Raw genomic sequence first — 26,392 nt, forward strand, 5'->3', positions numbered from 1 at the left:
AGGAAAAACAAAAAGGTGAATGACAAAGCACATTAGCAAAAACGAAAGACAAGAAAACAAAAAATACCGTAGCACAACAACACAATAACGGGATGTATAAGTACCGAGCAACGTCAAATAAACATTACCAAAAATCGACTAAGCAGTAAAAGTAAAAAGTTACAACGACATATAAAAGAATACTTAAACACGTTACCAAGATGATAAACACTGCAGTACCAACTTTCCGCTCAGACACTGATGACGTTAAAGTGACGGTTTAACAAACTGAGTAGCAGCTGCAAGCTCTTGAATATCGAATAACTTGGGAAACAACCAAAAATTCAGAAACGATTGCACAGAACGGCTAAGGCAATGTATACTTGGAGATCGATATAACTTATATCACGGGTGTCATACGGTAACGAGAGAAATGATCGAGAAAGAATATCTAACGATGGTCAAGTATTGCGAGACGATCGTGAAAGCTCTGGTACCGGATCGTGAAATACATTTAATGTAAATTCTAGTTCAGAATCTGTGAAAAAATCGTTTAATTTTCAAAACGCAGAACGAATCCAAACAAAAAAATATGTCTGTCAAAATGGTTCAACTTCCTCAACATTACTGTGCAATGAGATTAAGAAAATATGCAGTACTTTATGAAAAAACACAAAAGGCGCAATGCAGGTCTATGGAATTAATAAAAAAAGAACACCAAATTGTACCTTTCATGGTCATATTTCAATATATCATGATATATTTGAAATTTAATCTTTGGTGTATCCGATAGTACAGTAAAATAAAAGAATGCTCTCCCCTTAAAGGCGTTAATTTGAATATGAAAACATTGAATTTTGTTGAATTTTCATCAAACTTGATCGTGAAAGATCATGCAACGCATTATTTTGATCGTGAAAGATAATGCGTGACCAGACTTAACACTAGTAAACAGATATCAAAATTTCTTTTACCATTTGATATACCTGCAACTAGTTGAATCCTGTAACTATTTTGATAAGAATGAACATTAAAGCTATTTTTTTTAATTCAACACTTTACCTCGAAAGGTAATAAACCAACCAAAAAACGTGTCTAAATCAGTGTGAAAAATTCAGCTCTGAGAATCCGTCTAGTACAATTTAGAACCGCCACTAATTAGCCAATAATATGGGTATGCAACGTTTAAACCAAAATGTTAACCATCAACCAAAAACTTATAGAAAAAACAACATCTTTCATAAACAATTTGAGATTGAAAGATAAACAACATTTTGTGCAACAGTACCCTCCTAAAGAATACCAGATTGCAAATGCTGGAAGTGTCAAATACGCTTAAGATTGTCAATGGTTCATAAAAAGAGGTCAAGGTCTACACCAAATATAGGTGTTCCGATCCTTACAGTACTTTAGAAACTGACAAACGTAAAAGTTATGTTTGGCCAATTAATTCGGAACATAAGGTCGAAAGTATATGACCCTGACCGACGTCCATGAAAAAAGAATTTTGCCAATCTACCAGAACTGATTGGTGTCTTTAAACGAATATCGCATTGATATTGTTGTGGATGTACTCCAAAACCTTAAAATGTCACTAAACAATAAAAAGCTAATATTTGAAAAGTCAAATTTCTTATTTGATATTAGTTTGAACAACATCAAAAGATACTGTAGAGATCCAAACCTTGCTATTTCTGTAATTTACAATTGGCAATAACTTCACAATTTCATTCATTTCCACATCATCTTCACAATATCCGTGTGTTGTTTCTGCAATGATATCTGCATCTTCAACATGTATCATTGGCTCATACTGGATTGCTTTTTTAGCTCACCTGGCCCGAAGGGCCAAGTGAGCTTTTCCCATCACTTGGCGTCCGGCGTCCGTCGTCGTCCGTCGTTAACTTTTACAAAAATCTTCTCCTCTGAAACTACTGGGCCAAATTAAACCAAACTTGGCCACATTCATCATTGGGGTATCTAGTTTAAAAAATGTGTCCGGTGACCCGGCCAACCAACCAAAATGGCCGCCATGGCTAAAAATAGAACATAGGGGTAAAATGCAGTTTTTGGCTTATAACTCAAAAACCAAATCATTTAGAGAAAATCTGACAGAGTAAAATTGTTAATCAGGTCAAGATATATCTGCCCTGAAATTTTCAGATGAATCCGATAACTCGTTGTTGGGTTCCTGCCCCTGAATTGGTAATTTTAAGGAAATTTTACTGTTTTTGGTTATTATCTTGAAAATTATTATAGATACAAATAAACTGTAAACAGCAATAATGTTCAGCAAAGTAAGATTTACAAATAAGTCAACATGACCGAAATGCTCAGTTGACCCATATAGGAGTTATTGCCCTTTATAGTCAATTTTTAACCATTTTTCGTAAATCTTAGTAATCTTTTACAAAAATCTTCTCCTCTGAAACTACTGGGCCAAATTTATCCAAACTTGGCCACAATTATCTTTGGGGTATCTATTTTAAAAAAATGTGTCCGGTGACCCGGCCAACCAACCAAAATGGCCGCCACGGCTAAAAATAGAACATAGGGGTAAAATGCAGTTTTTGGCTTATAACTTAAAATCCAAAGCATTTAGAGCAAATCTGACATTTGGTAAAATTATTTATCAGGTCAAGATCTATCTACCCTGAAATTTTCAGATGAATCTGACAACCTGTTGTTGGGTTGCTGCCCCTGAATTGGTAATTTTAAAGAAATTTTGCTGTTTTTGGTTATTATCTTGTATATTATTATAGATAGAGATAAACTGTAAACAGCCATTATGTTCAGCAAAGTAAGATTTACAAATAAGTCAACATGACTGAAATGGTTAATTGACCCCTTTAGGAGTTATTGCCCTTTATAGTAAATTTTTAACCATTTTTCGTAAATCTTAGTAATCTTTTACAAAAATCTTCTTCTCCGAAACTACTGGGCCAAATTAATCCAAACTTATCCACAATCATCTTTGGGGTATCTAGTTTAAAAAATGTGTCCGATGACCTGGCCATCCAACCAAGATGGCCGCCACGGCTAAAAATAGAACATAGGGGTAAAATGCAGTTTTTGGCTTATAACTCAAAAACCAAAGCGTTTAGAGCAAATCTGACGGGGTTAAATTGTTAATCAGGTCAAGATCTATCTGCTCTGAAATTTTCAGATAAATCGGACAACCCGTTGTTGGTTCCTGCCCCTGAATTGGTAATTTTAAGGAAATTTTACTGTTTTTGGTTATTATCTTGAAAATTATTATAGATACAAATAAACTGTAAACAGCAATAATGTTCAGCAAAGTAAGATTTACAAATAAATCAACATGACCGAAATAGTCAGTTGACCCATATAGGAGTTATTGCCCTTTATAGTCAATTTTTAACCATTTTTTGTACATCTTAGTAATCTTTTACAAAAATCTTCTCCTCTGAAACTACTGGGCCAAATTAATCCAAACTTATCCACAATCATCTTTGGGGTATCTAGTTTAAAAAATGTGTCCGATGACCCGGCCATCCAACCAAGATGGCCGCCATGGCTAAAAATAGAACATAGGGGTAAAATGCAGTTTTTGGCTTATAACTCAAAAACCAAAGCGTTTAGAGCAAATCTGACGGGGTTAAATTGTTTATCAGGTCAAGATCTATCTGCCCCGAAATTTTCAGATGAATCGGACTACCCGTTGTTGGGTTGCTGCCCCTGAATTGGTAATTTTAAGGAAATTTTGCTGTTTTTGGTTATTGTCTTGAATATTATTATAGATAGAGATAAACTGTAAACAGCAATAATGTTCAGCAAAGTAAGATTTACAAATAAGTCAGCATGATCGAAATGGTCAATTGACCCCCTAAGGAGTTATTGTCCTTTATAGTCAATTTTCAACAATTTTTATAAAATTTGTAAATTTTTACTACCATTTTCCACTGAAACTACTGGGCCAAGTTCATTATAGATAGAGATAATTGTAAGCAGCAAGGATGTTCAGTAAAGTAAGATGTACAAACACATCACCATCACCAAAATACAATTTTGTCATGAATCCATCTGCTTCCTTTGTTTAATAGTCACATAGACCATGGTGAGCGACACAGGCTCTTTATAGCCTCTAGTTATTCGTTTTGTTGACCATTGTCTTTTCTTATTGCCGTATAGTTGTTATTTCTTATTATTATGAAAATGATTAAATTTATTGAGGATCTTGGCCAATCTAGTTTTTCTCAATACCAATAACAAATATTAATTATCATATAATTACAGAATAATTTCAACGTCTTTCGTAGCATTAGATCTTTCACGATCCTTTTCACGATCTTCAAAAAGCGGTATATATATGTGCTCTTTCACGATCCGAAAAATCAATTTTGTGTAAATGTTTCTTTTTTTTACCAAGTTTCAGATTATGTTTATACAAAATAACTATGAGAACCATGTGATTCAATTCAAATAGAATGCCTTTATTCGGGTAAAAAATGTTTATTTTATTCGAATTTGTGAAAAAATACTGTTTATTTACATTTTTCATGCCATTCAAATGTCGAGAAGCAATCTGCCTTTTGTTGTTTTGTAAAAACTATGTACTTTTAAAACTGGATTTTCTAACATACTGATTATAATGTTGAACCATTTGGACAGACAGTTTTATTTTGTTGTAAATTTGTCTGTGTAATGACATAAATTAGATTATTTACTGATCTTTCATATGTCTTCTCGATTAAATGTCTTTCACGATCCGGTACCAGAGCTTTAACGATCGTCTCGCAATACTTGACCACCGTTAGATATTCTGTCACGATCATTTCTCTCGTAAACCGAATGACACCCGTGTATATAGCCATGTCTAAAGGATACAAAATGTGGTCAAGGCTATAACGGGTTACAAACTGAGGTTACAACTTTTACTGTTACCGAATGAATAACAAAAGAGTGTAGTCTGGACTAAGTGTGTATGTATCGACAACAAAACATTTATCGTATCATTCTCATTGCAGACATTTGATATTGAATTTACGTTATTTACCCTGTTGGCTGTTAGCCTAAACATTTTGGTAAGCAGAAGTGTAAACTTGTTATCCTAAAAGCTTCATATAACAACATGAATAATGTAAACTGTGTATAAGATATAGATTTATCGTGACTCACTGGTGCACAAGGCTATTGGTACTTTACGGAACGGAACGGAACGGAACGGAATTTCATTTAAGGTATCCAAAGGGGGCATTTATCAAAATTTCGAAAAATCTTTAAAACAAAACAAACTTTAGAATTTCTGTGTTTTACGGTTTTCCATATACAAATAACACAAATGTATACTTAATCTCATCTTCACAGGTGAAATGTGTAATAATGTATAACATCGGGAAATATTCTGTAGATGAATATGTCGGATTGTCCTGATAAATTATCATGAAATTAACGCATTTGCAAGTCATGCATTATGATATCTAGACTGACCTCACGTCGTCCTTGATTAGAGACAGTGATCAAAATGAATCTGATTTAAACTTTTTAATTTATTTTTCCGTTCCGTTCCGTTCCGCAAAGTACCAATTGCTCTGAGGAATTGGTATTTAACGGAAAAAACGGAAACAGACATCTTTAATGTAATTAAAGCAGTATGATAAAAAAAAATTGTCTGACACCTCTTTTTGCACGAGTGATATGTGTTTTAGATAGCATTTTCGACTTGATCAATAATAAAAAATTTAACACAAAGGCAGGTTACACAAAAAGTCTTTCTCCTTCCATCGGTAATTATATTTTAAAAAAGAGGCCTTCAACAGCCTGTTCCGACGATGATTAGAGACAGTGATCAAGTTGAATCTGATGTAAACTTTTTAATTTATTTTTCCGTTCCGTTCCGTTCCGCAAAGTACCAATTGCTCTGAGGAATTGGTATTTAACGGAAAAAGACATCTTTAATGTAATTAAAGCAGTATGATAACAAAAAATTGTCTGACACCTCTTTTTGCGTGAGTGGTATGTGTTTTAGATAGCATTTTCGACTTGATCGATAATAAAAAATTTAAGGCAGGTTACACAAAAAGTCTTTCTCCTTCCATCGGTAATTATATTTTAAAAAAGGGGCCTTCAACAGCCCGTTCCGACGATGATTAGAGATAGTGATCCAGTTGAATCTGATGTAAACTTTTAAATTTATTTTTCCGTTCCGTTCCGTTCCGCAAAGTACCAATTGCTCTGAGGAATTGGTATTTAACGGAAAAAACGGAAACAGACATCTTTAATGTAATTAAAGCAGTATGATAAAAAAAATTGTCTGACACCTCTTTTTGCATGAGTGGTATGTGTTTTAGATAGCATTTTCGACTTGATCAATAATAAAAAATTTAAGGCAGGTTACACAAAAAGTCTTTCTCCTTCCATCGGTAATTATATTTTAAAAAAGGGGCCTTCAACAGCCCGTTCCGACGATGATTAGAGACAGTGATCAAGTTGAATCTGATTTAAACTTTTTAATTTATTTTTCCGTTCCGTTCCGTTCCGCAAAGTACCAATTGCTCTGAGGAATTGGTATTTAACGGAAAAAACGGAAACAGACATCTTTAATGTAATTAAAGCAGTATGATAAAAAAAATTGTCTGACACCTCTTTTTGCATGAGTGGTATGTGTTTTAGATAGCATTTTCGACTTGATCAATAATAAAAAATTTAAGGCAGGTTACACAAAAAGTCTTTCTCCTTCCATCGGTAATTATATTTTAAAAAAGGGGCCTTCAACAGCCCGTTCCGACGATGATTAGAGACAGTGATCCAGTTGAATCTGATGTAATTTTTTTAATTTATTTTTCCGTTCCGTTCCGTTCCGCAAAGTACCAATTGCTCTGAAGAATTGGTATTTAACGGAAAAAACGGAAACAGACATCTTTAATGTAATTAAAGCAGTATGATAAAAAAAATTGTCTGACACCTCTTTTTGCATGAGTGGTATGTGTTTTAGATAGCATTTTCGACTTGATCAATAATAAAAAATTTAACACAAAGGCAGGTTACACAAAAAGTCTTTCTCCTTCCATCGGTAATTATATTTTAAAAAAGGGGCCTTCAACAGCCCGTTCCGACGATGATTAAAGACAGTGATCCAGTTGAATCTGATGTAAACTTTTTAATTTATTTTTCCGTTCCGTTCCGTTCCGCAAAGTACCAATTGCTCTGAAGAATTGGTATTTAACGGAAAAAACGGAAACAGACATCTTTAATGTAATTAAAGCAGTATGATAAAAAAAATTGTCTGACACCTCTTTTTGCATGAGTGGTATGTGTTTTAGATAGCATTTTCGACTTGATCAATAATAAAAAATTTAACACAAAGGCAGGTTACACAAAAAGTCTTTCTCCTTCCATCGGTAATTATATTTTAAAAAAGGGGCCTTCAACACCCCGTCCCGACGATGATTAGAGACAGTGATCCAGTTGAATCTGATGTAAACTTTTTAATTTATTTTTCCGTTCCGTTCCGTTCCGCAAAGTACCAATTGCTCTGAGGAATTGGTATTTAACGGAAAAAGACATCTTTAATGTAATTAAAGCAGTATGATAACAAAAAATTGTCTGACACCTCTTTTTGCGTGAGTGGTATGTGTTTTAGATAGCATTTTCGACTTGATCAATAATAAAAAATTTAACACAAAGGCAGGTTACACAAAAAGTCTTTCTCCTTCCATCGGTAATTATATTTTAAAAAAGGGGCCTTCAACAGCTCGTTCCGACGATGATTAGAGACAGTGATCCAGTTGAATCTGATGTAAACTTTTTAATTTATTTTTCCGTTCCGTTCCGTTTTCGCAAAGTACCAATTGCTCTGAAGAATTGGTATTTAACGGAAAAAACGGAAACAGACATCTTTAATGTAATTAAAGCAGTATGATAAAAAAAATTGTCTGACACCTCTTTTTGCATGAGTGGTATGTGTTTTAGATAGCATTTTCGACTTGATCAATAATAAAAAATTTAACACAAGGGCAGGTTACACAAAAAGTCTTTCTCCTTCCATCGGTAATTATATTTTAAAAAAGGGGCCTTCAACAGCCCGTTCCGACGATGATTAAAGACAGTGATCCAGTTGAATCTGATGTAAACTTTTTAATTTATTTTTCCGTTCCGTTTCGTTCCGCAAAGTACCAATTGCTCTGAGGAATTGATATTTAACGGAAAAAACGGAAACAGACATCTTTAATGTAATTAAAGCAGTATGATAAAAAAAAATTGTCTGACACCTCTTTTTGCATGAGTGGTATGTGTTTTAGATAGCATTTTCGACTTGATCAATAATAAAAAATTTAACACAAAGGCAGGTTACACAAAAAGTCTTTCTCCTTCCATCGGTAATTATATTTTAAAAAAGGGGCCTTCAACAGCCCGTTCCGACGATGATTAGAGACAGTGATCCAGTTGAATCTGATGTAAACTTTTTAATTTATTTTTCCGTTCCGTTCCGTTCCGCAAAGTACCAATTGCTCTGAGGAATTGATATTTAACGGAAAAAACGGAAACAGACATCTTTAATGTAATTAAAGCAGTATGATAAAAAAAAATTGTCTGACACCTCTTTTTGCATGAGTGGTATGTGTTTTAGATAGCATTTTCGACTTGATCAATAATAAAAAATTTAACACAAAGGCAGGTTACACAAAAAGTCTTTCTCCTTCCATCGGTAATTATATTTTAAAAAAGGGGCCTTCAACAGCCCGTTCCGACGATGATTAGAGACAGTGATCCAGTTGAATCTGATGTAAACGTTTTAATTTATTTTTCCGTTCCGTTCCGTTCCGCAAAGTACCAATTGCTCTGAGGAATTGGTATTTAACGGAAAAAACGGAAACAGACATCTTTAATGTAATTAAAGCAGTATGATAATAAAAAATTGTCTGACACCTCTTTTTGCATGAGTGGTATATGTTTTAGATAGCATTTTCGACTTGATCAATAATAAAAAATTTAACACAAAGGCAGGTTACACAAAAAGTCTTTCTCCTTCCATCGGTAATTATATTTTAAAAAAGAGGCCTTCAACAGCCCGTTCCGACGATGATTAGAGACAGTGATCAAGTTGAATCTGATTTAAACTTTTTAATTTATTTTTCCGTTCCGTTCCGTTCCGCAAAGTACCAATTGCTCTGAGGAATTGGTATTTAACGGAAAAAACGAAAACAGACATCTTTAATGTAATTAAAGCAGTATGATAAAAACAAGTCAGACCCTTCTTTTTTGAATGAGTGGTAAGTGTTTTAGATAGCATTTCGACTTGATCAATATTTAAATAAACAGCTGCGCCATGAGCGCATGATACGCCCGTCGTCTTGTGAAAAAACATAAATCTTTTTTGAATAACACAGGGTTGTACAGGATGTCATGCTTAGTATATCCTGACTCATTCCTTATTCCCGCTCAATAGGAAGATTGTACAAGATGTATTTGGAAACCCGACGCAACATTAGCCTGTTAAGTTTTAAGCAATAGAGATACAGCGCAACATGTGAAAAAAAACCTCTTTTTTTTTACAATAAACTCAGTAACTCGAAAATATAAAAATGAATCATCACCAAAAAGTATACAGATCTTTAGATTAATATAACTAAGAAGTATTTAAAGTTTTAAGCCATAATCAAGAATCGTTTTTGAGATACGGTGCGACATGTGAAAAAAACACACCCCTGTTTTAGTTACAAAGTGCCGTAACTCAAAAAGTTGTAATCTTATTTTCACAAAAAAGTATACAGATCATTTTACCATCATAAGAAACAACTATGTTAAGTTTCATGAAATTTGGATAAGTCGTTCTCAAGTTACGGTGCGACATGTTTACACCGGACAGACGGACAGACGGACGGACGGACGGACACTGGACATTTGTATACCATAATACGTCCCGTCAAATTTGACGGACGTATAAAAAATAACACAAAGACAGGTTAGACAAAAGGTCTTTCTACTTCCATTGGTAATTATAAATTAAAAAAGGGGCCTTCCGAAGATGATTAGAAACAGTGATCAAGTTGAATCTGATTTCCGTTCCGTTCCGCAAAATACCAATTGCTATCATTTTCTGTAAAATGGTCCACTTACACGTTTTCAATTTCCGGATGTACTCACTCATATTCGCGCTATGACAAAAGGGTTCAATCGTCCCAAGATACATAGTTTCGTCCCTGGATTTGTTCGCAACCTTTGTTAACAATATTGATAATTGTTGAATGGAAGATTTCTTAAAAAAAATCCAGGAGCTCATCAGGTAACGCCTGCCTAATATCAATTACAAGATAGGCTGTGTCAATGTGCCATTTAGAGCCGTAGGCTGTGTCAATGTGCCATCTAGCACACAAGTTGGGTCAAGTAGAATATATGGATTGTAGTTCAATTGGAAGAATAGAGTAGTAAATCAGTTAATGTGTACATAAATAAGTCGGTTATGTTGACAGGTCGACAGATTGCAAATTTGACAGATCGACAAGTCGAAAGGATTACAGGTTGACAGGTCGACAATTTGAAAGCTCCATTGGTTTAATTTTACAGAATGTTTTTTTTTCCCAACTGCCAGCTGATTGATATTAAGTTGACGTTAATTTCACCTCCAAAAGTCGCCATATGAACAATTCAACATTATGATATATACAAAAACTGTTTAAACAGTGTCGAAGTCTGCGCCAACGTGCCATCTAGCCGTAGGCTGTGTCAAAGATTGATCTAGCACTGTAGGCCGAGTCAATGAGTGACCTCGTGTGCCGTATGGTTAGGGTATGGGTAAGGTTAAGGGTTAGGGTGATTTGAAGAGTTAGGGACAGTGTTAGGGTTCGGGTATAATGCTATTTTTCTTCCTTTTAAATTGTCAACCATAGTAGTACATTTTGTAGTTTCAATTGCTAAAAAAGTAAGTAAATACTGTGAAAAATATATTTTTCCTGATTCAAAGTAAGTCGTTATACGCTATATTTGATAACACTTTTACCTATTCGAATTTACAACCAGATACGAATGATATTTAAAAAGTTATCCCTTAATATGTGCTATGACTAGTATTTTTGTCATACTTGTATCTGCATGGTGTGGTTTTCATTTCTACTATTATAATATAATTTTTAATATTATTCCTAATCAACCACATTTTTATATTTCTAAAAACTATATTAGTTTAGAATATGCATAAGATATTTGCCACTGCAAGATAAGGCAGCAATCATTTGATTTTCTGGGGGGGGCTATGGTTTTTTTTGGAAAAAAAAGTTTGTTTCCAGGTTTTGGTGAAAAAAATAATTTGTTTTGGTCCCTGAGAAAAAAAAAATGTTTGTTTCACCCTCAGCTGCCACTATATGTAATGCTAAAATTGAAAGAAAAAAATTGTTTTCGGTTTGTCGCTAAAAAAATAGATTGTTCTTCGCCGAAGGCGAAAAAAAAGTTTGCACAGAAAAAAAAACCATTTTAAAAGTTTTGGAACGTTTTGGCGTTATAAAATGGACACGTTTCGGCGGACGTTCTTCATCGGACACGTTTCGGCGAGATAAAAATTGGACACTTTTGTGCGAAGGACATTTGACACGATACGGCGAAATGGACACGTTTTGGCGAATCGGACACGTTTGGGGGATGGACACGTTTGAGAGAGTAACATATATATATATATATATACACAAGACTCAATATGAAAAGAATTTATTGTCATTGTTACAAGTGTGGACACAGATCTGTATGGATAGTATATTAGAATAATCAGTGAAATGGCATTTGACAGTGTTAACCCCTATCTGTTATTTCTTATTTTTTCTCAAAAGGAATGGTTAAACTTCAGTCAAAAGTGACAGAAATACCAGATTCAGTACAATAAAAAATCAAAATGTGTGTGCACTGTTAGAGGGTAGTGATGTAAGAGAACAACAATGGCTAATTAAAAATGTGCTAGCTTAGGCAAATATGAAAATGAATATTCCAGCTCCATATTTTAGCACCAAATAGGCAACAAACATGTAGATGTTAATTCTTGCAGTTGTATTTGAAATTTCAATGGCTAACTACCTTTATTATGCCTCATGAGGCCTAGGCATGCCCTTAATTGTTATTGTACCTTCATTAAATACCCAATCAATTATACAAAAAAAATACATACCAGCATGTTTCAGCTAACCCTAATTTGTAGTGCATACCCAGTGATTCCAGAATTTCTAATTGGGGGTGGGGGGGGGGGGGGGGGGGGCATTGGCTGCGTAAGAGGTAGCCAGATCTAGTCATGCTTCCGTGATTCCCTAAATAATCAATACATTTGTCTTAGATTCCCTTCAGCTCTATTAAAGTCAGACTGGTTCCCTATAGCTAGTAGTTATTAGCTAAAAATGTTTGTATATAAATAAAATAATATTACCCACAACTTACCCTATTTTTCAGCATACCAGCGGAAATACATGTATTATTTCTTTTTGTCTTTTGAAATTTGCTATAAGTTGTGCTAGGGGCAGTCTTAAACATGTACATGTAGCTACATGTATTAAAGGTATATTTTAGGTTGTTTTAAAGCATTATAGTTTATTGTGACTTTTAAATTAATTTAAAGAAAAGCAATAAAAACATGGGTTCTACGTTTTTTTCTTTTCTTTAAATGTTTCAAGTTGGTCCAAGGACATATATAGAGGGAGGATAACATCTTAACAATCCTTGATGTATTAAAAAAATATGTAGAGAATCATTGGAGAAACCACACTGTACACCTTAAACCTTTAAAACTTGTTGATGGATTTTAATGGAATAAATATTTTCTTAAACTTAAATGATCCCCACATTTGTATTTCAAATATACATTTGTATAATTTTGGGAAATTTCAGTCACTCAACAAATACTTGTTATCCTATATGCATATATATATATAAGTAAAAGGGTTATGGAGCGAAAAAGGTCCTTGACATGAGATATGTTTACCAAAAAAATAATTACCAATGGAAGAAGTAAGACTTTTTGTGTAACCTGCCTTTGTGTTAATTTTTTTATTATTGATCAAGTCGAAAATGCTATCTAAAACACATACCACTCATGCAAAAAGAGGTGTCAGACAATTTTTTTTATCATACTGCTTTAATTACATTAAAGATGTCTGTTTCCGTTTTTTCCGTTAAATACCAATTCCTCAGAGCAATTGGTACTTTGCGGAACGGAACGGAACGGAAAAATAAATTAAAAAGTTTACATCAGATTCAACTTGATCACTGTCTCTAATCATCGTCGGAACGGGCTGTTGAAGGCCTCTTTTTTAAAATATAATTACCGATGGAAGGAGAAAGACTTTTTGTGTAACCTGCCTTTGTGTTAAATTTTTTATTTTTGATCAAGTCGAAAATGCTATCTAAAACACATACCACTCATGCAAAAAGAGGTGTCAGACAATTTTTTTTTATCATACTGCTTTAATTACATTAAAGCTGTCTGTTTCCGTTTTTTCCGTTAAATACCAATTCCTCAGAGCAATTGGTACTTTGCGGAACGGAACGGAACGGAAAAATAAATTAAAAAGTTTACATCAGATTCAACTGGATCACTGTCTCAACGGGCTGTTGAAGGCCCCTTTTTTAAAATATAATTACCGATGGAAGGAGAAAGACTTTTTGTGTAACCTGCCTTTGTGTTAAATTTTTTATTATTGATCAAGTCGAAAATGCTATCTAAAACACATACCACTCATGCAAAAAGAGGTGTCAGACAATTTTTTTTATCATACTGCTTTAATTACATTAAAGATGTCTGTTTCCGTTTTTTCCGTTAAATACCAATTCCTCAGAGCAATTGGTACTTTGCGGAACGGAACGGAACGGAAAAATAAATTAAAAAGTTTACATCAGATTCAACTGGAAAACTGTCTCTAATCATCGTCGGAACGGGCTGTTGAATGCCCCTTTTTTAAAATATAATTACCGATGGAAGGAGAAAGACTTTTTGTGTAACCTGCCTTTGTGTTAAATTTTTTATTATTGATCAAGTCGAAAATGCTATCTAAAACACATACCACTCATGCAAAAAGAGGTGTCAGACAATTTTTTTTTATCATACTGCTTTAATTACATTAAAGATGTCTGTTTCCGTTTTTTCCGTTAAATACCAATTCCTCAGAGCAATTGGTACTTTGCGGAACGGAACGGAACGGAAAAATAAATTAAAAAGTTTAAATCAGATTCATTTTGATCACTGTCTCTAATCAAGGACGACGTGAGGTCAGTCTAGATATCATAATGCATGACTTGCAAATGCGTTAATTTCATGATAATTTATCAGGACAATCCGACATATTCATCTACAGAATATTTCCCGATGTTATACATTATTACACATTTCACCTGTGAAGATGAGATTAAGTATACATTTGTGTTATTTGTATATGAAAAACCGTAAAACACAGAAATTTTAAAGTCTGTTTTGTTTTAAAGATTTTTCGAAATTTTGATAAATGCCCCCTTTGGATACCTTAAATGAAATTCCGTTCCGTTCCGTTCCGTTCCGTTCCGTTCCGTTCCGTAAAGTACCAATAGCCTAAATGACTACACAGATTTGAAAATGTTAGATAAAGAGAATGTAGAGCACATGTTTTTGTTAGAACGTTGGAATAATATAAAAAATTAATTTTCAATTATGTGGTATAAAGGGGGGAGATAGGTGCCTAATACGTTGGCATATTGTTGGCACAATGTTGGCTTATATTTCTTTATTGGTATGAAATATCAATGATATTTTTTTATAAACACTGTTTTAAAAACTTTGAATTAGGCAAAATACAAAGAATTTTCTAGTTCTAAGCACATATTATCGTTTTCCTATTTGGTATGACTTTATCATTTGATTTTTTACTGAGTCCTCAATGCTCTTCAAACACAATCGTTATTCACTAAATAATTTTTCTTTTGACTTGATTGGAATTTTCATCTAAGTTAGATTAGAATTGTTAAAACTTTTCTATCAAAATTGAGGAGACATTCATGTTAATCTGATTAAAAAATTATATAAAAAAGTATTTCCTTTTTCATATCAAACATGGGCTTCACACAAATATCACTTACAAACATAAGAAAAACATTTGTCGTACATCTTACAAATATCAATTAGAAATATTATGTAAAAATGTTTATAAAATATTTCTTTTTTCATATCAAACATGTGCTTCACTCAAATATCACTAACAAACATTTGGAAAACATTTCTATCATACATCTTACACATATCTATTAATCATATTATCTTAAAACGTTTATGAAACAGTCTTTAACTAATATTTTCTAAATAAAATCTAAAAAATATATTGTTATGATGTTATTGAAATATTCATTAGATATTACTTTTTTATATTTTTAATAAGGACAAGAAAATTATATTGATGTTACATCAAAAAGATATTTTATTATACATCAAACCTATGCTTTACATAGATATTAGTCAAAAATGTTTTATAAATATTTCTTTTACACATCTAAAAAATATATATATTAAATGTAATATAAAAATGTCCATCAAATGTTGATTGAATATTACAAAGAAATATCTCCTCGACATACCATTGTTCTCATTTATAAAACTGTCTATTTAACGTTTTAAAAACATCAGCAAAGAATATTATTTATTTATTATAAAAAAATATTTACAAAAAATGTTTTTATATTAGCAATCAAACATTGGGATGATACATTATTGTTAAAATATCATTCATGCATAATTTTTGATGTAAAAAAAATGTTTATAAAATATTTTTTGGTAAATATTTTTGACAAACATATATATAACCAGTCAATAATATCATGAAAATATTATGTGTTAGCTGGGAAGGGAGCTACCATTTGATTTTTATGGGGGGGCTAGGATGAAATTTGAAAAAATAGGCAGGACAGGAGTTTTGAGTAAAAAAAAAAGGCAGGATGAGACACTTGCAAAAAAAAAAAGTCAGGACGACAATTTAGGTAAAAAAAAAGTCAGGATAAACTAAAAAAAAAAAAAGGCAGGACCGAACAGAGTGAAAAATAAAAAGGCAGGACAGAGATTACAGCTTAAAAAAAAAATGCAGGACAAAATTTTTCATCCTAGCCCCCCCCATAAAAATCAAATGGTAGCTCCCTAAAACAAAATATCTGACGCCACAATGGAAAAGTGATTGTTGTTTACGTCAAAAGTTCAAGCGGCCGGGTCAGCCGGGATTAGCGATAATTAAGGTGTATTCTGTGACAACATGATTAGTTTATGACCTAAATTGATTTTAAAAATTATTACTAGTCTGTACAAACTGTACTGTCATTTCCATTGCATAAGTTTAAATTAATTTTAAACATGGTGAAATTAGCATTTTTTCCCAAATCATTTGGTAGATAATTTGTGAAAAATATCCAATTTGGTCTTTCAGGCAAGAATGCGGAAATTATACAGAGTTGAACCGTAACCAGAACTCGAGAAATAATAATCAGTTGTCTGATTCAGAATTCACCGAAGTCACTCAAACGCTTTGATTTTTCCACATGCAACGTCGAAGATGAAAGCTGCTACAAAAATGGTCAAAACTGGCGAAAAGTCACAGAACGGATCGCTAATCAAAGCTTCACTGAACAAAGCATTAAGAGCAGAAGCAGAATGGGACGATAAAGTAAATAAGAAACCATTTTAAAACGTCTATTTTGGACAGAAACTGGTTCCATGTGATTGTTTTATAAAATCGCATATCTCAAAATTATCTTATCATCGCATCTACATCTATAGTATAACAGTGACAGGGCAGTCAACCAAATGACGGTGGTCACTTAGTGGTAGAAGTAGAAATAGTATACTATAGATAGATCTGCGGTTGACATCCACATCGGAGATACTGCTGTGCAAACATAAACATGATAAAGCTTAATTTAGAATTACGGCATTCACAAAAACAGACTCTCAAAACTCGCATCATGGCACTCACTTTTATACCTAATTCCATCCTTCAGAACACAAATACACCATCAACAGTCAGGGGACTTACTTTAATGAGTGATTTTCTAAATCACTGATTCAAGTAACATTATTTCCATAAAGGTTGAAAGTAAGAGTTGTCTTTCTTTAATAATCACCTATTTAAGTAGTACAAAATAATCACTAGAAGAAGTGATTTAATTTTACTGTAGCTTTAACAATGTTTAAATATAGAATACTAATGATCCAGGGACTAATTATGTTTCTAAACTTATCAGAACCAACATCTGTGTTGTCTAGGATGACCAGGTCATTTCAGGTGATGACCTTGTACTGAAATTCTAGGATAATGACATAAAAATCACTAGAAGTAAAAATGATATACAGGTACACCTTTCATTTGGCCATGGCTTTCAAATGTCTAAATTTAAGTGTTCCCTTACATATTTTGCCTATTTAGAACAATTAAAATGCTTTTGTCAAACTAGGTCTATTTTCCTTTTTATAAAACATAAATAAATGATAGAATCATAGAAGTGTATATAATTTCATTCCGACAACTAAATTTAATTTCCAGACTTTAACCGGTTCATTTCTTAGTTTTGAAACTTATTTGAATTCAAATAAAATAGTAGCACCAAATATAATTAAATAATTCCACGGCGATTCACTTGTATTTGTCAACACCTTGAAAATGTATTTTTAAATTTGTGTATTAAACGCGACCTCCTGTCGTATAATCCACCGATTCGAATAGACGGTGTGCCCTAGAGGCCAAGCTTATTACCGATCTGCAAATAACATTTCACCTTTATACAGGCCTTTCACAGGTATTGTCGGAGAATAATACACACATCGCATATACATTTGTACCTAGTCATAGCGTAGATAGTAAAAGGTCAATAAGCGTAAACCTATATATATTGTCTTAACAGTTTTAGTTATATACTTTAGTTTATTCACTTTATCAGTCTGAAAAAGCATATATTAAAGCAAAAAAAATAATAATAATTTCTTGAGCTGTCTACAAAAATAAATAGAAATATATACGGTAAATATAGAAAATTTATCTCATGAGGTGTACAACTACACGTTTGTGCGTTTTATTTTCTTATTATCGGATGGTTATTAGATATAGCATAAGTCATCGGCGCGCTTACGATTACGTTAAAATATGATTAAAAACCAAAACTTTTAATGATTGTATTTTAAATCCCGGCATGCAAAAACCAGGAGAAAACGTCACGACCTACAGGAAGTAGTCAATATTTTTTCATTAATTATTGAATTTCTCCTTTATTACTGCACATATAGCGATAAAACTTTGTGAATATATATATTATGTCATAATGAACATATTTAAACCATAAGTAAAAAATCGTGAATTTTCCCTTTAAGTATCATACCTCAATTTCCTTCCCAAAAATCACTTCTTTAAGTATCATTATTTTAATAACCCCCACTAATTTCGACACCCCCGAACAGTGAAATTTTTATTGCGAACAGTAGAATTTTATTACATAATCTGAAAGATGAAACCTTGAACTTTACAGGAAAAATACTCCCACTGCTGGGAAAAATCTGTTAAGAAAGTATCAGTTCATTATGTAAAGCCATTATTATAGCATTTTTTCAACTAAAATAGAATTTGCAGCTAAATGATAGCATCAAAGGCATAAACCTTGATACTTAAAAGAAGCAAAAAATTCATTTTTTTTAATTTTACTAATGAAAAGATATTTTTTAAACCTATGTGTTTAAAATTTTGGTAAAACTAAAGACACATGAACAAGAGAAATAACGTCCAGTGCCAAATATTTCATTTGTTATTTGAATGATATCATATTAACGATATATACTGTAGATAGGTTATATTATCAACCAGGAATTTAAAATTGGGCATTAATTTTTACGGTAATTTGGGATGACCACTAGTTTGGATTTTAATCTAAAGAAAAATAAATCGAGTAAAGACCGATTTGTTTATGACTTCAGTAAGAAACTACTTCAATGTCTGTTATGTAATATAGAGGCCGTTTCAAATAAAAGTTGCAGAAATTAAAAAAAATGTTGCCTTCCAAAATACAACGTATGGCACATTATAAAGAGTGAAATGATACAAACATTTTAATGCGGATAGAAAAAGAACTTAAGTAATTTATTTTGATCTTTTAATGAAATAGTAAAAGATCGTAAAATGAGTATACAATGTTTCTTTTTTGCTTTATATTTATACATGTACAATGTAGTTTGACCATTGTAGACAAACAAAATATGTTAGAAGTCTCTTAAACATATAACATTGTGTAAGATCACTAAATCCTCTATAAAATTCAGACCAGTATTTTATATTACCCAGTACTGGTATTACCCGTTCAAACCAAGTAAAACCCAGGTTTTCCCTGTATTTCCCACTGGGCTGTGCAATTCTCATAAAACCCTGGTTTTTGCCAACTCGCCCCACTTGTGGAAAAAGATGCAATCCTGTTATATATATATATAAATATATGTATATGTTACAGTAAATAGGTGAAATTAGGAATTACATGTAATTACTAAAATTTAGGAATTACATGTAATTCCCAATGCACTTAGTAAATACAAGTAATTCCTAAAACGGCTCAGTAATTACCAGTAATTACTAATTTTAAAATGAATTTTTACACCTATATACTAACTGTTAAAACAATGTTGTAATACGGTCAACTGATCAAAAGTTTTGGTAATACTAGAAAATCAGTGAGTACTTTTAAAAAGTGATCAGCCTAAAATGTACCTTTTTGCTATAGGTGCATTAACTACGAGATTTAAAAAAAATATATGATTTTTGTTGTTGTTACATGTAAATCATAAATGAAAATAGTATAGTGAAATTATATTTCACTTTCAGCAGCCTATCAGTTTCTATTTTGTTAAATAAGCTGAGAAACATGGTTGATGAGTTGTGCACTTGGAAGTTAATTATTGGACCTCATTGAATTCATATTCATTTGACCTTCAATTCAACCCCTAGCTGGAGATGGGTTATCGATGTATTCAGCTATCAAAATTGTAAGGGTTTCACAGAACCCAGTGTCTTGTCTTCTTTTGTTGTGAGTCGCAGGCTCAACAAAAACAGGAAAAAAAATATTAAAATTTTCCTCTAGATACTATCTTTTGGCTAGTTCTGTAAGAAGCTTCTGTCCAAATTTGGCTTATTCAATCCACAAAAAGATCATTCTTTCTTATACAGGTAAAAACGATGATAAAATTTTGTTGCAGGTATATAAGCTTCAGGTTGGAGGTCTTGAAACACTCATAAAAAAGAGACCCACAGAAACACGGAAATATGAAAATGTGACTCCTAATGCCATCAATTTGTATAAATTTGCTTGTGAAGAATGTCATCTTCACCGCAAATGTTTGACATGTTTGACAAAAGAAGTCATAGTTAAACCTATTTTGTAAAAGAAATTTAACTCATGTCATTGGCCAAGTTGATATGCAAAGTATGCCTGATGGAGATTTGAATTTAACAAAATTATGAGCATTATCAAAATCATTTAACCAAATTTGACATAATCTAATGTATATCTAAAAAAAGAGCTGGCTAAGTTGCCTATAAACTTCTTAAAAATGTATTTCTCAATTTTGGATTGATAGCATTGTCTTGCATGCTGAAAATGATTTTTAGGGAGTTTCAAAACTTATAAAACAACCATTTTCAAGTTTCAATTCACAAACACTAAAGTGTATGCACTTTTAATGTGCCTTATAATCCTAAATCCTTAAGTAAGCCCTAAAAATTCCTACCCTTTACTTTCTTATTTGATATCTTGAATTATGTCTTTAATTTTTAAACAACAATATGAAGTTAGAAAATAGCTGTATAAATGACCCAAAAAAATCCGTGAATACTATTAATCACTGAAACAACTATAGCTAGTAAATACATGTAATTTTTAAATTAACTAGTAATTACAGGTATTTACTGAAATGTTTAGTAATTACGTGTAATTCCTAATTTCACCTATTTACTGTAACATATATATGTTCCTGCCCCACTTAAAAAATTAATAGGTACTGTAAATTCAGAAATCGAAAAAAAAGGTCTTCAATGAAATTCTCGCACCCGGAGGCGTCCTTCAGATGGCCCCTAAGCAAAATATATACTGGTTCAGTGATAATGAACCCCATACTAAACTCCAAATTGTACACAAGAAACTAAAAGTTAAAATAATACAAGACTAACAAAGGCCAGAGGCTCCTGACTTGGGACAGGCGCAAAAATGCGGCGGGGTTAAACATGTTTGTGAGATCTCAACCCTCCCCCTATACCTCTAGCCAATGCAGAAAAGTAAACGCATAATAATACGCACATTAAAATTCAGTTCAAGAGAAGTCCGAGTCTGATGTCAGAAGATGTAATCAAAGAAAACAAACAAAATGACAATAATACAACTGTACATAAATAACATCAGATTACTAGCAGTTAACAGTTACTGACACGCCAGCTCCGGACTTCAATTAAACTGATTGAAAAATATATATATATATATATATATATATATATATATATATATATATATATATATATATATATATATATATATATCTACAATTATATTTTCAGAAAGTGAAACATGATATACATGATGTAATTACAATAATAATAATTAAATAAATTTTAGTATTTTTGTATTCTGTGTGATTTAATTTTCATTTAGGTTGGGCGAGTTGACAGACATGAAAATTATATATTCATTTGGATTTTACCTTTTTTCATTAAGTGGGGAGAGATGGCAGTAGTAATGGGGTTGGTCCCTTTTCACAAGTGGGCGATTTTTTTAAAAAGCGTGGCGAGTTGGTGAATAAGTTGAACAATTAGGTGTGGGGCGATTTGTCCTGCTTCCTTTCTACACCTTTACTAGAGTGACTTCTAGAGATGATAAGGTTATTAATTTTATTTCACTCAAACAATTCCATACTACAATTCCATACATAGCCATTATATTATATATATAATTATGATTACAGGATGAATTTTTAGATGTTATATACTGGATGAGACAGATTTTAGGATTAATTCTAGGAATTGTATGGGGGCTGATACCTCTGAAAGGAATTATTGGTCTAGTTCTGTAAGTATCATGAGTATAATCAAAGATATATAAACAATAACAGTTTAAAAGAGTCTTTAAATATCAGCTGTATTTGTTTGAGGCTGATAAAAAGGTACTCCTGTTCCAAGCCATGTACAAATATAGCAGATATTTTAAAGACAGTAACAATGCAATAAATGTAATTATTTTTCGTCCTTCAAAGGAAAATAAAATTAATTACAGGATAAAGACAATAACAGTTTTGCTTTGAAGGACGAAAAAAATTACATTTATTGTATTGTTTACCATGGTTACTCAAAAATATATTAATTTAATTAAAAAATTAGTTATCAAGGCTATGCATTTAGTTTCTGCACAAAGTCTCAAAAGTTCCCTAGAGCCCACTATAGATGAAATAATTTTACAAATCACAAACATATGTTATTTCAGATTTAAGGAATAAAGAGTAGACAACTCATGAAAGTATCTGTAATAACACACAAGTTTTTTCTGTAATAACCCTATAGAGTTATATCTCTGACATGTAGATAAGACTTGAAATAATTGAAAAGTTTTATTAACCGGATTTTTGTGACAAAAATGTTGGTTATTGATTTGGGGATGTACGGCGGGCAGCCGGGCGGGCGGCAGGCGGGCCATCGGGCGGTAATCAAATGTTGTCTGTGCATTAACTCATGAACCGTTCAACCAAAGCTTTTAAAATTTTAATATGTTGTTACTGACAACTAAATGAAGGTCAAGTTCAATAATGACTTTTACCGTTCAGGAGTTATGGTTCTTGAAAGATTGAAAAATGGTTTTTCCAGTCGTGTCCGTGCATTTACGCATGAACTGTTCTACCAAAGCTTCCCAAATTTTAATATGTTATTACTGATGACAAGATGGAGGTCAAGTTCAATAATGACGATTTTGACTTTTACCGTTCAGGAGTTATGGTTCTTGAAAGATTGAAAAATGGTGTTTCCAGTCGTGTCCGTGCATTTTCTCATGAACCATTCAACCAAAGCTTTTGAAATTTTTATATGTTGTTACTGATGACAAAATAGAGGTCAAGTTCAATAATGACGATTTTGACTTTTACCGTTCAGGAGTTATGGTTCTTGAAAGATCGTAAAATGGTGTTTCCATTCACTTTATTGCATTTACTCATGAACCATTCAATCTAAGCTTTTCAAATTTTAATATGTTGATACTGATGACAAAATGGAGGTCAAATTTGATATTGACGATTTTCACTTTCACCATTCATCAGTAATGGTTCTTGTGATATTGCCAGGACACAAATAAATGTTAATAAATCCGGTTTGCTGTCGTTGTGACAGCCTCTTGTTTGATTCTGAGTAGACAGCACCAAAACACTGTGAGTGAGACACATGTTAACTGATCACACCAAAACACTGTGAGTGAGACACATGTTAACTGATCACACCAAAACACTGTGAGTGAGACACATGTTAACTGATCACACCAAAACACTGTGAGTGAGACACATGTTAACTGATCACACCAAAACACTGTGAGTGAGACACATGTTAACTGATCACACCAAAACACTGTGAGTGAGACACATGTTAACTGATCACACCAAAACACTGTGAGTGAGACACATGTTAACTGATCACACCAAAACACTGTGAGTGAGACACATGTGTACAGATCACTGTGAGTGAGACACATGTTAACTGATCACAGTGAAAAACAGAACAAATGGTCTGCTGGAATACTGTTTGCATTTAAATAAAAAGGACTTTTTTGGAAATGGGGAAATAACTCTAGATATTAATTTAGTTAGAATGGCCCTTAATCTAACCATAAACTGCATCATGTGCATATAATTAAATCATACTGTTTGCCATTTATGAGTATTGAAATAATTGGGTTTTCCTATTTCAGATTTTTGGCAGTAAATGTTGGAATTGTGTACTTTTACTATAACAGTTTCCAGAAGATAGATGATGAAGAGTATGGCGGGCCATCAGAGATATTAAAAGAAGGATTAATGACATCATTTTCAACTTTTGTAGTAAGTATTATTAGAAGGAGGCCTTTTAGTAGAAGGTAAATCCAGATTTTTTCCTTGCTTTATCATACATGCCTTTTAAAGATACAGTCAAAAAATGAAATTTTTCATACTGGAAACTATTACGCCAGCAGTCGCATTTTGTCACCAGATGAAATTAAAAAAATAACAAATTACAACACCCATGGCGGTCCCTGCTTCACTTGACTGTCTTCAGTTTCAGAACCATGTAGTAATTGATTCAAAGCCACTAATCTGCCACAGATACAGGAGCTTGAGATCTTATTGAGACTTCAATTTTTCATTCCAAAGAAAAAACTACTTTTTTCTCAAAATAAAGTTTGCTAAACGAATTTAAACTTTAATACAATGCTTGCCCCATAAAAGTGTTAATGATGTTCGCTGCTCTGTTTAAAAATAACAAGCTTTTTAAAATACTGTTCTGAATTGATAGTATATAAATAAAAAAACAATAACAGCAGAAAAAAATGGAGGGTCTATGTGCTTGTTCTAGCGATATAAGCCATAGAAAATATGGCGGGAAATAATTATCTCTAGATTTTTCAAACATTTTTAAACATTGACACCTGTTTTGGTTAAAAAACTATGAAAAAAACAAGGATTTTATAAGATTTTGAAATATGCCTTTTTGAACTTTGTGTAATAAAATTTATGAAAAGAAAAGAAGGGGTTATAGTGGGCAAATTTTTTTAATGGCAATATATGGATAAAACCAGAGGATTCCGAAAATCTGGCAACATTCAAAAAATAAAGGAGCAAACATCCTTAACTCACTCAACAGTTCTACAGTTATGGGACACTCTCTTGCATATGCAAAACCTTTTTATTTTATAATTATTTCTCTTATTTTGTTTACAGGTAGCATGGATCTTATAATATTCAATTATTTCTTGATTTATTTTTACAGGTAGCATGGATCTTATTATATTCAGCTCTACACACAGATTTATAACACATGCTGATTTTAACGAACAGACCATCATTGTCGTCTACCAAATCATTATCATCAGTGACAAGAAAATACAGAATTTGATATTGTTGAAAAATGTATATATTGTCAGCAATAATTATTTATATGATAATTTACAAAGGTGCAAATGTAAGCCAAAACAATTCTGTGTAAGACAAAGTCATGTATAGTATAAACATTTTTTTTTTTCAAGATACCAAATTAAGAAGTTCACCCTTTTAGGATCTTATGTTGGAATTATTTACAAAGGCACACAAGTTTTTTGGTCGTATATTGGTATCAGGTCGTCAGCGTCATTAGAAGACACATGATTTCTGGATAATAACTTTAGTATAAGTGAATTGAAATCAATAAAATGTTGACACAAGGTTTATAACCACTAAAGGAAGGTTGGGATTGTTTTTATACGACCGCAAAAATTTTAATTTTTTGGTTGTATATTGCTATCACGTTGGCGTCGTCGTCGTCGTCCGAATACTTTTAGTTTTCGCACTCTAACTTTAGTAAAAGTGAATAGAAATCAATGAAATTTTAACACAAGGTTTATGACCACAAAAGGAAGGTTGGGATTGATTTTGGGAGTTTTGGTTCCAACATTTTAGGAATAAGGGGCCAAAAAGGGCCCAAATAAGCATTTTCTTGGTTTTCGCACTATAACTTTAGTTTAAGTGAATAGAAATCTATGAAATTTTGACACAAGGTTTATGACCACAAAAGGAAGGTTGGGATTGGTTTTGGGAGTTTTGGTTCCAACAGTTTAGGAATTAAGGGCCAAAAAAGGGCCCAAATAAGCATTATTCTTGGTTTTCGCACAATAACTTTAGTATAAGTAAATAGAAATCAATGAAATTTTAACACAAGGTTTATGACCACAAAAGGAAGGTTGGGATTGATTTTTGGAGTTGAGGTCACAACAGTTTATGAATTAGGGGCCAAAAAGGGGCCCAAATAAGCATTATTTTTGGTTTTTGCACCACAACTTTAGTATAAGTAAATAGAAATCTATGAAATTTAAACACAAGGTTTATGACCATAAAAGGGAAGGTTGGGTTTGATTTTGGGAGTTTTGGTCCTAACAGTTTAGGAATAAGGGGCCCAAAGGGTCCAAAATTGAACTGTGTGTGATTTCATCAAAAATTGAATAATTGGGGTTCTTTGATATGCCGAATCTAACTATGTATGTAGATTCTTAATTTTTGGTCCCGTTTTCAAATTGGTCTACATTAAGGTCCAAAGGGTCCAAAATTAAACTTAGTTTGATTTTAACAAAAATTGAATCCTTGGGGTTCTTTGATATGCTGAATTTAAAAATGTACTTAGATTTTTAATTATTGGCCTAGTTTTCAAGTTGGTCCAAATGGGGGTCCAAAATTAAACTTTGTTTGATTTCATCAAAA

At 32.5% G+C, this 26,392-nt stretch overlaps 1 protein-coding gene across 2 annotated transcripts; it reads left to right on the forward strand.

Annotated features, from left to right (window-relative positions):
* The first annotated feature begins 16,420 nt into the window (after positions 1 to 16,420).
* LOC143078685 (GEL complex subunit OPTI-like) lies at positions 16,421 to 25,171 on the forward strand. 2 transcript variants are annotated; one of them, XM_076253587.1, is made up of 4 exons: positions 16,421 to 16,583; positions 21,899 to 22,002; positions 23,878 to 24,007; positions 24,884 to 24,970. In XM_076253587.1, exons 1-4 carry the CDS (start codon positions 16,473 to 16,475, stop codon positions 24,899 to 24,901), a joined length of 363 nt encoding a protein of 120 aa, XP_076109702.1. In that variant the 5' UTR covers positions 16,421 to 16,472; the 3' UTR covers positions 24,902 to 24,970. The 2 variants fall into 2 exon arrangements, with proteins under 2 accessions (XP_076109702.1, XP_076109701.1); XM_076253586.1 differs by having other exon boundaries at positions 16,422 to 16,583; positions 24,933 to 25,171.
* The last annotated feature ends 1,221 nt before the right edge of the window (positions 25,172 to 26,392 follow it).

The sequence above is a fragment of the Mytilus galloprovincialis genome, chromosome 6 (genome assembly GCF_965363235.1).
Source record: "Mytilus galloprovincialis chromosome 6, xbMytGall1.hap1.1, whole genome shotgun sequence".
Classification (NCBI taxonomy): Eukaryota; Metazoa; Mollusca; class Bivalvia; order Mytilida; family Mytilidae; genus Mytilus; species Mytilus galloprovincialis.